The following is an 8,843-nucleotide window of genomic DNA, read 5'->3' as shown; positions in this document are numbered from 1 at the left end:
GGGCGGCCGCCCCAGGAGGCGCCGGCTCCCCTTTGTGCGGCGCCCGCGGAGCAGAGCCCCGCCTGCGGGGGAGGGAGAGCCGGGGCCGGGGCCGGGCCCCCGCGGCGGGGATGCGGGCCCCTCGCTAGGGACAGGCCCCTGCTCTCCTGTTGGCCGCCTCTTCCTCCCCAGCCCCCCCGGCTCGCTGCGCCCGTCCCGGCCTCGGGGGCGGGGGCGAGGGCGGGGGGCGGAGACGCCACTTCCCTGGGTCGGGGAAGCGCCGGATCTCCGCACCTGGGACACGGAGCCAACGTGTGTGCGCGCGCGTGTCTTGCAGAGCCGCCTTGTCTTAAGCAAACATGCATCGAACCACCAGAATCAAAATCACGGAGCTAAACCCCCATCTCATGTGCGTGCTCTGCGGCGGCTACTTCATTGACGCCACCACCATCATAGAGTGCCTGCACTCCTGTAAGTACCGCGCGGCCTCGCGCCCCCCCGCCGGCCGCGGGTCCCCCGGGCCGCCCCGGACGCCTCGGAGCTCTCCGGCCACGGCTCTGCCGCCTTTGTTAAAGCGGGGGGATACGGAGACACGCTCCCGGCGCCTCCTTCTCATGTAAATTGCAGCTAATTTGAGTATTTGTTTAGCTTAAGCAGCGCGCTTGTGACAATGGCCCATGTACGAGCGGGCATAGCTCAGACAATCACACCTCCTCCGCTGCAGATGGGAGCATCACCTCAGCCCCTTACTAAACGCTTCCCGTGTTTTGCTTGCAGTCTGCAAGACGTGTATCGTGCGTTACTTGGAGACAAGCAAGTATTGTCCTATTTGTGACGTCCAAGTTCACAAAACCCGGCCGCTTTTGAATATAAGGTAGGACAAAATGCTCAGGTATCTCTTCTTTTGCTTTAGAGCAGGGAGCAAGCCCTAAGTGTCCGTGATGTTACCTCGTTACCGCCCATTTCAATATGAAAGGACCTGTCCGTTTACAAGCTAAAGTTTGCCCATGTGTTCTCTTTGGGGTCTTGGCACCGCCGGAGACAAAGAAGACTTCATTGGTTGCGAAGCAGGACGTTTTTGCCTGTTTTGCATACTCTGACCCTTCCTGAGCAACGCTTTCCGCCCCTTATCTTTATCTGTCACCATCTTTTACATCCCCACTTTCCATTTGACACAGACCTACTGCAATCCAGTCTCCTATAGCTCCCGTAGCTCACAAGCATCAGCATGGGAGGAAAAAAGGGAAAAGTTAAACTGCTTTGAAAATACTCTTCCCTTTAGCAGTCCTGTTCATTGCTAGTTTGTGATCTTCTGGCTCCCTGATAGGAGTTCAACTTTTTTAAAGGCCTCCTTCCATCCTCTGGGAATATCTTATCAGTGAAATGCAACAAGCATTTGGTCAATCAGCTAGATCACAGATGAGTTCATAATGTATCCTGTAGACTATTTTAATACAAAACCGTAAGGTCTTTTTTTAGGAGTTGGCATTTAATTTTTTATAGCGTAATTTTCCTCCTTGTTTCGGAACTGATTGTAAATGAGAAGCTTTGGCTTGAAACCTCTGCTCAGATGTATGTTTTGGGATTTTGTTTTTTAGGTCAGATAAAACTCTTCAAGATATTGTGTACAAACTAGTACCAGGCCTTTTCAAAAGTGAGTAGTTAAATCAAGCGGTACCACGTGTACCTAGTATGCTTTGTCTTCCCATATAGTAACAAAGGTAAACTAAATGAACAAATAATCTGCTTTCCCATCCAGATGAAATGAAAAGAAGAAGGGATTTTTATGCTGCTCATCCCTCAGCTGATGGTAAAAGCTTCTGGTTTATACCTTTTAATAAAACTAAGGTTCACCTCACCTATTTAAAAGCAAAGATGCCTTAATATTTCCTGTCACTTACAAATTATTTAACCATAAATCCATTTCAAGGTGTAGATTCAGCTTAATATTTAAAAATGATAATAGCAACTTAAATAAAGCAATACATAACCTTATTACTGAAGTTTTCCCTTGTTGCTGAGAATCCCCATTCTTTCTGATTTGAATTTCAAAATGTAAATTATTGTGGAAATTTCTGCGCAGCTGCCAATGGCTCTAATGAAGACAGGGGAGAAGTTGCTGACGAAGACAAAAGAATTATAACAGATGACGAGATCATAAGCTTGTCCATTGAGTTCTTTGATCAGAATAGGCAAGTTCTATGAGCAATTTTATCCTTATCTGTATGTTAACAGCTCTTTTTAGTATTTGTCCTAATTGTTTCATTCCTTTTCCCCAGACTGGAACGAAAAGGAAATAAAGAGAGAGAAAAATCAAAGGAAGAGGTAAATAACCTCTCTTTACTAAAGGCAGAGTGTAGACAGAAGGAAACAATTATTTCTTTTAGAGGTTGGTGGCAAGCTGAATTAAGTATTAATATCCACCAAGATAAAAATCCTTGTAGCATATTAAGCTGTTAAACAGAGATTTACAATATGGGTTTGTAGATTTAGACAGGAATAATTTTGGCAGACAAAATAAAGACTACTGATTTTTTTTTTTTTAAAAGGAAACTGAAGTTCTGGAGATTTTTGGGTCTTTTTTAAAGAAATAAAAGTAAAGAACCATTTGTTAGAAAAGAGAAAAAATATTTTAATTTCATTTTTTAAAAACAGGGCATTAGTTTGAAGACCTTTCTATGTATAATTATAAATAATTGATTGTTCCCAGATATTTAATTTTAGTACTTAGCACCTATTTCTGATTGTCTTCCTAAGGAATTCTAACTAGGAATCTGCCAACTGATGTTAGTCATTTATTACAATTGTACACACTCTATTGCATCATACTGTGATAGTCTATTGGTATAAATACTTTAAAAATGATGTTTGTTCTCAATAAATAGACTGACATTTTCCAAATATACTGTTAGGTGAATGACAAAAGATATTTACGCTGTCCAGCAGCCATGACAGTGATGCACCTAAGAAAGTTTCTCCGAAGTAAAATGGATATACCTAATACTTTCCAGGTACGTTGGGTGGATGGGGAAGTTTGGGGTTTCTTTTTTTCCTTTTAACAGTCCTCCTGTGCTAAACTTCCCCTGCTGGCTGACTCTCTCTTTAAAGTGCCTTTCTGATTACTTGTTTAATTCAGACCCAGAGAATAGGCATTTATAGGGTGCAGTGTGTCATGTTTTGGTAGGCATAAGAAAATATTTTGAAGTCTCGCAGAAGCTTTTTGTTTCTGTTGTATTCCTTTGAATTTTAGTACTGCCCTCTGCAAGTATTGAGGTATCAGGAAATTGTTCTTCAGAAAAGGTTATTTAAAAGAAAAAAAAGTAATTCTGATATTTGTTTGTCATCAAGGAAGAGTTCTTCCTTGCACTGCAGCTTTAGCATCAATATTTTTAAGTCTCTGACAATATTGCTTTCAGATCATTTTCACTCTGAATAAAAGCTGCCTGCTTCGAATTATTCTTTTCCTGATACTTATTAATCCAAAGATTAATGTCTTACATAGATCGATGTGATGTATGAAGAGGAGCCCTTGAAGGACTACTATACACTAATGGACATTGCTTACATTTATACTTGGAGAAGGGTAAATACCTTCTGTATCTTCTCCTCTCCTGCTGTAATCGTTCGTGGTTCAAAGAGTGCTTACAGTGTGTTTTCTTTGCTGTGCAGAATGGACCTCTTCCTCTGAAGTATCGAGTTCGACCTACTTGTAAAAGAATGAAGATCAGCCACCAGAGAGAAGGCTTAAATAATAGCGGGGAACTAGAAAGTGACTCTGGGAGTGACAAGGCAAGCAGCCCAGCAGGAGGCATCCCCTCCACGTCTTCCTGTTTGCCTAGCCCCAGCACTCCGGTGCAGTCTCCCCATCCTCAGTTTCCTCATATCTCTAGTACTATGAATGGAACCAGCAGCAGCCCCAGCAGTAACCATCAGCCCTCCTTAACCAACAGAGCACGGAAAACATCAATAAATGGCTCGTCAGCAACTTCCTCTGGTTGACACGTTCAGTAAGACTCCCGAAAAAGAACCCTGATTTATATAGATCTCTTCATGCCATTACAGCTTTATAGATGCAAATTCATGTGACTATCGTCCAAATCGCTTTCTTTTGTAGTGACACCGACCTTGGCTATAAAAGAGGGACTAAATGACATTGTTATCTGAAATGACAGATTTTTCCATAAAGAATTGTCCCCAGAGGACTGGGAAGCAAGCAACTGTGATGTGTTCCGAGTGCCTCGGAAGTCTCCAGAAGTGGATATAAACATTGGGACATAGTTTGTTAATCCAGACTAACTCCTACATTACATTCTCTTCAATTGTTATTGTTATGATGCTGTTTTGTGAACCTGTCGAAAGCAAGTGCTTTTTCATCTTGGAATTCAACAAAACGGAAAGGATATGCATAAAACAATGCATATATGTAGCCATGTCACTGTGAATAACAACTTTGCGTATTAGCCATTTTGATTCTTATGTTGCATCCTTACTTCTCTGTTGCTGCGCAGAACTGATCAAAAGGAACGTAAACTTCAGTTTTACAATCTGTATGCCTAAAAGCGGGTATTACCGTTTTATTTACTGACTTGTCTAAATGATTCGCTTTTGTAAGAATCAGATGGCATTATGCTTATTGTACAATGCCATATTGGTATATGACATAACAGGAAACAGTATTGTATGATATATTTATAAATACTATAAAGAAAATATTGTGTTTCATGCACTCATGATAAGGTTGTTAACTTTCCAAACTGGTTCGACCCTTGCAGATGCCTCCTGTTTGAGCTTTGCTGATACTGCAGAAGACACTTCTCCTGTGACAGCTACAGTATTGGGAGAGCAAACTTAAGTCCTAGTTAATCTGGCAATCTTAGAAGGATTTTACTGTCTTTGTCTTGTTTCAAGGAATATATTTTTACTTTTACACGAGGATATTCATTTGTTTGGTTAAATGTTGAAGTGAAGAAGAAAACTAAGGGACATGAAGGTAATTGACCTGTTTGATTACAGTTTTCTTATTTGATGTGAGGGGATTGTGTTTTAAAAGCACATGGAATCATTATAGAAGCCATAAAATATTTGGTATAAATTTTAAGAAACCAGCAAGTCACTGGATGAAGGCATTTTATCTAAATTTTGTTTTAATACATATGTATATGGTACTGTACTAACTTCATTAAATATAACAGGTACTTTAATATTTCCAATAATTTGTGGAGAATGCCTCCTCTTTAAGGGCCTGCAAATAGGAGCATTTTAATAGAGGCTTCTAAAGGTATTATTTTTTAACTAGAAAGAAAGACCACTTTCAACAAGGTAGGAACAGCCCCCAATCACTTTTCAGTTTGTGGTTTGCTTTGGTCGAACTTCGTGTGTGTTCATCACCCATCATTTATACATTTGTGAGGGTGCTTATACTATATGGATATTGTTTCATGTTTGTACGGAAAATTGTAGTTAAACATTTCATTGTCTCCGGTCTGCAAAAGAAGCACAATTCTATTGCTTTGTCTTGCTTATAGTCATTAAATCATTACTTTTGCATATAAATTGCTGTTATTTGTCCTGCTTGTTTTTATAGATCAGATAACTGCAAATCCTCCACAAGGTCGTTGCTTATTGATGTATAATGTCTTGTTAAACAAGAGTTGATATTTTTTCTGTAGTAAACATGTACAGTTCAATTTCAGCAGTTAAAAGTTCACTTTTATATATACGAAAAACTTTTCATTTATAGTTGATCAAAGAAATAAACAAATAAAGGGGATACTTCATTGAAAAATAGCAAATGAGCTTTGTCGATCCTATGATATCAAAGGACAAATCATTTGTTTGCTCTGGTGGACATCCTGCTTGTGGGTATAAAGGGTAAACAGTGGGTCTTACAGTCGGAAATTAACACACAATGGTATGTCCATTTATTTCAGATGCATGTATCTTAAACAAGTATTGTGCCTTACTTGTTTTATCTTGAATAGGTCTTGGGAATTAAAAAGCTGGGTAGTCTCTACTTTTTATAAAGAGCATTTGTTTTCCTTCATTTCTGTCAAAGCCTTGCCCACAGAAAATAGTAGTGGTGGAAAGAATGTAACTATATGGTGGCAAGTACAAGATTCTGTCTCTCCTTCAGTGGATTGCTTTTTAAAAACTTTAATGGAAGAAATTATTTTTTAAAACGTAAAGATAAGTCTCCATGAGACTGAACTGTGTATTTTGGCATGATTCCCTGCACTACATAAAATATGAATTAATTCGCACAAAGCCCAACATTGAACCTAAAGCACGAGATTACACATTAATCAAACTAAGCTTGTTTATTTTGGAACTAGATCAATAATGTCAAATGCTGCAATAAAAACAGCTAATATTAATATTTACGACGTTTGGGTGAAGGATCAGTGCAACGAAATGTGAGTTGGATAGTTCCTTTCAAGATTTATTAAATTGCTGCAGTACTTTCGACTTCCCTTCACCCTGCCCGTCTAAGTAAGATAACCACCTCGAAACGCCGGGCTTACACGGGTATAGAGTCCTTCCAGATGTTTGTTCTTCTCTAGAAACCCTTTTGCCACGTGCAGATGGTATTGCGGCGCGGGGAAACACTGACTTTATTTGGAGAAAATAATCCAAGATAGACTCTTGGCGTTCAACGGGCAGAGGTGCTAAACCGTCCTCCTGGTTTCCAAAGGTTGTTCTTTGTACATAGGCTTGAGGAGAGCTGTAGGTACATCTTTAAATGACTCTTCATTGCCTGTGAAGGCGCAATAGAAGTTTACGTAGTCATACAGCAAGGAGCTTCGTGTATTCAAGTTTCTCAAAGATTAGTTCTCTCTATCAGGGAAGGAAGGCAATTACGTGCTCCATAAAACTGTATTTGCGGTGTAATCACGTTTACAACCCAACCTGCCTTGTCCACGGGCAAAACGTTGGGCAGGCTAATTTTGTGTGCCTGAGAATAGCCGTTTTCATTGTCTCTTGGTCTAATACTCGATTTGAGTTCACGGGCCAGCGGCTCCAGGCTTTCTGTTGTGTCCATGCAGAACGTAGCTTGGGAGTGAACTCCCCTCTTGATCCACGGGTTTGACAATGTCGAGGGGTGCGTGTGTGTGACAAGCAGCGTTCAGTCTTCTCACGCGAGAGGCATAGCTTAGAGCAACCATTTAATTATCTTTCAATAGGCCAATACCAGTATCAACGTAGAGCAGGTCCAGGACAAACTACAAGGAGTCTTTACTGTTGTGCAAGAAGATGGATATTAGCAAGAAGCTTCTTTCATTCCCGTGCCAAGGGGCCGGGAAAAAGACGGCGATCGTTTTTAGAGGACTTGGTTCAAAGAAGCTTTTCTTCGGCTCTTTAGCAATGAATGAGCCATTGAGACTCTGTTGTTTAAAATTCAAAGGCAGAGCGACAGACAAACTTCAAGGTAAAATGGGGACATCTTCCCTTTCCCCCCGCAGCTGCCAGAGCTGTATCTTCTGTCATTCCTCTCCGCATACCATCTACCCCACGACGTATTTCTTTCGCCAGGAATTTCTAGTGATCAGCCCAAGCCGATCTTTCCGAGACTTTCAAAGACCGAGATTTAGGCAAAGCTTGGAGAGAATGGCTTCTTGCAGGTCCGCGGCTTGCGGCCAAGTCTGCCTGTTAGCACCGATCCTGGATGCCCCTTTGGTATCCCCCGGTCACACAACTGCGTTGTTACCTGCCGAAGCTCACCGACCAGTCCTGCGGCTCCCTCCCTCCCTCCCTCCCGCGCGGACTCCTGCAGTTCCGACCTGAACCGCCACGCTGCCGCTCGGGGACCGGGCGCTCCTGGCCCTGCCAGTGCGGCGGGGCGGCCCGCCCAGCGCAGGGGCGAGAGAAGCAAGCGGCACGTCTGGCAGCAGGTCCCGGGCCGGGGTCTGAGAGCCGACTCCTTGCAAACACCTCCCGTCCTCCCAAAGTTCACACTGTGAAATTGCGAGGCGCTGTTTACGCAGAGAGAAGTGTTTCCTGTTTCCGCTGTTAATTTTTAACGTTCTTGCTTCTACTCCGGCGGCTCGAAGCGGATTTCCTTTATTTTTACTAAAGACAGTATCTTTTTCTTCATGTTTTCTAAATAGTTCCCAGACAAGGAATGCCTTTGCAGGGGCACCGGTAGGCATGTCTAATGGGCTGGAGACAGCAAGCGCTGCAAGTCTGCAGTTGCTGCCGGGCTATGACAGTCCCCGGTGACAGCTGCTTTGTGCCTTAAGAATTCAAATATTGCAGGACTATTCCGACTTCGTGACCCCCCCCTCCCCCCGGGTTGTCCCTTGTACTCTCTGTCCCGGAACCCAGAGGAGGATCCCAGAGGACCCACGACCCACCCTTACACCTTCCAGGCGCGGGACCGCGGTATCCCAGCGCCGCCCAGGCTCTCGATCCCTTTGCTGATGTCATGAGCTGAAGACTGACGTGCGTTTCAAACTGTGAAACCGAGGACGTCAAAAGGAGAGCCCGCATCACCCCGCACCCTGTTCCCGAAAGGCAGGAAGGAAACTCCCATCCGCTCTGGCGCGTGGCAGCCGGGCCCTGCCTTCAAGCCCCGGGGCAAGGCGACAGCTCTGCTCCGCAGCAGCCCGCGGCCGGCGCGGGACCGGACTCGGGGTGTGGCCAGGCGCCCGCTGCAGGGAGCAACCGGCCGGGCCCCGGTGCCGGCGCTGGGCGGCCCGCGAGGCTTTCCCTGCTGCAGCCCGGGGGAACCGAAACCGGCGTCGGCAAGTCCCGCGGAGCCGCCGGGACGCGCTGCCCTCCCCGCGGAGTCGCTGGCGGCCGAGAACGGGCCCGCGGCTGCTGCACCGGGACACGCGGGCGTCCGAGACGGCACCCGCCCGCCGCAG

General features: G+C 44.3%; 1 protein-coding gene across 1 annotated transcript in view; it reads left to right on the top strand.

Annotated features, from left to right (window-relative positions):
• The window catches only part of LOC109307973 (polycomb complex protein BMI-1), a 9,089-nt gene extending 3,553 nt beyond the window's left edge, over window positions 1-5,536 (top strand). The window contains exons 2-10 of the mRNA XM_019532168.1: window positions 317-450; window positions 757-853; window positions 1,578-1,633; window positions 1,739-1,789; window positions 2,063-2,171; window positions 2,259-2,304; window positions 2,892-2,990; window positions 3,482-3,562; window positions 3,649-5,536. Coding sequence (XP_019387713.1) covers window positions 339-450; window positions 757-853; window positions 1,578-1,633; window positions 1,739-1,789; window positions 2,063-2,171; window positions 2,259-2,304; window positions 2,892-2,990; window positions 3,482-3,562; window positions 3,649-3,978 — 981 coding nt within the window. The 5' untranslated portion in view covers window positions 317-338 and the 3' untranslated portion in view covers window positions 3,979-5,536. The remainder of the gene's footprint in view (window positions 1-316; window positions 451-756; window positions 854-1,577; window positions 1,634-1,738; window positions 1,790-2,062; window positions 2,172-2,258; window positions 2,305-2,891; window positions 2,991-3,481; window positions 3,563-3,648) is intronic.
• The last annotated feature ends 3,307 nt before the right edge of the window (window positions 5,537-8,843 follow it).

Source organism: Crocodylus porosus, unplaced genomic scaffold, assembly GCF_001723895.1.
Source record: "Crocodylus porosus isolate Cpor-Errol unplaced genomic scaffold, CroPor_comp1, whole genome shotgun sequence".
NCBI lineage: Eukaryota > Metazoa > Chordata > Crocodylia > Crocodylidae > Crocodylus > Crocodylus porosus.
This window is presented reverse-complemented; position numbering and strand designations above follow the sequence as displayed.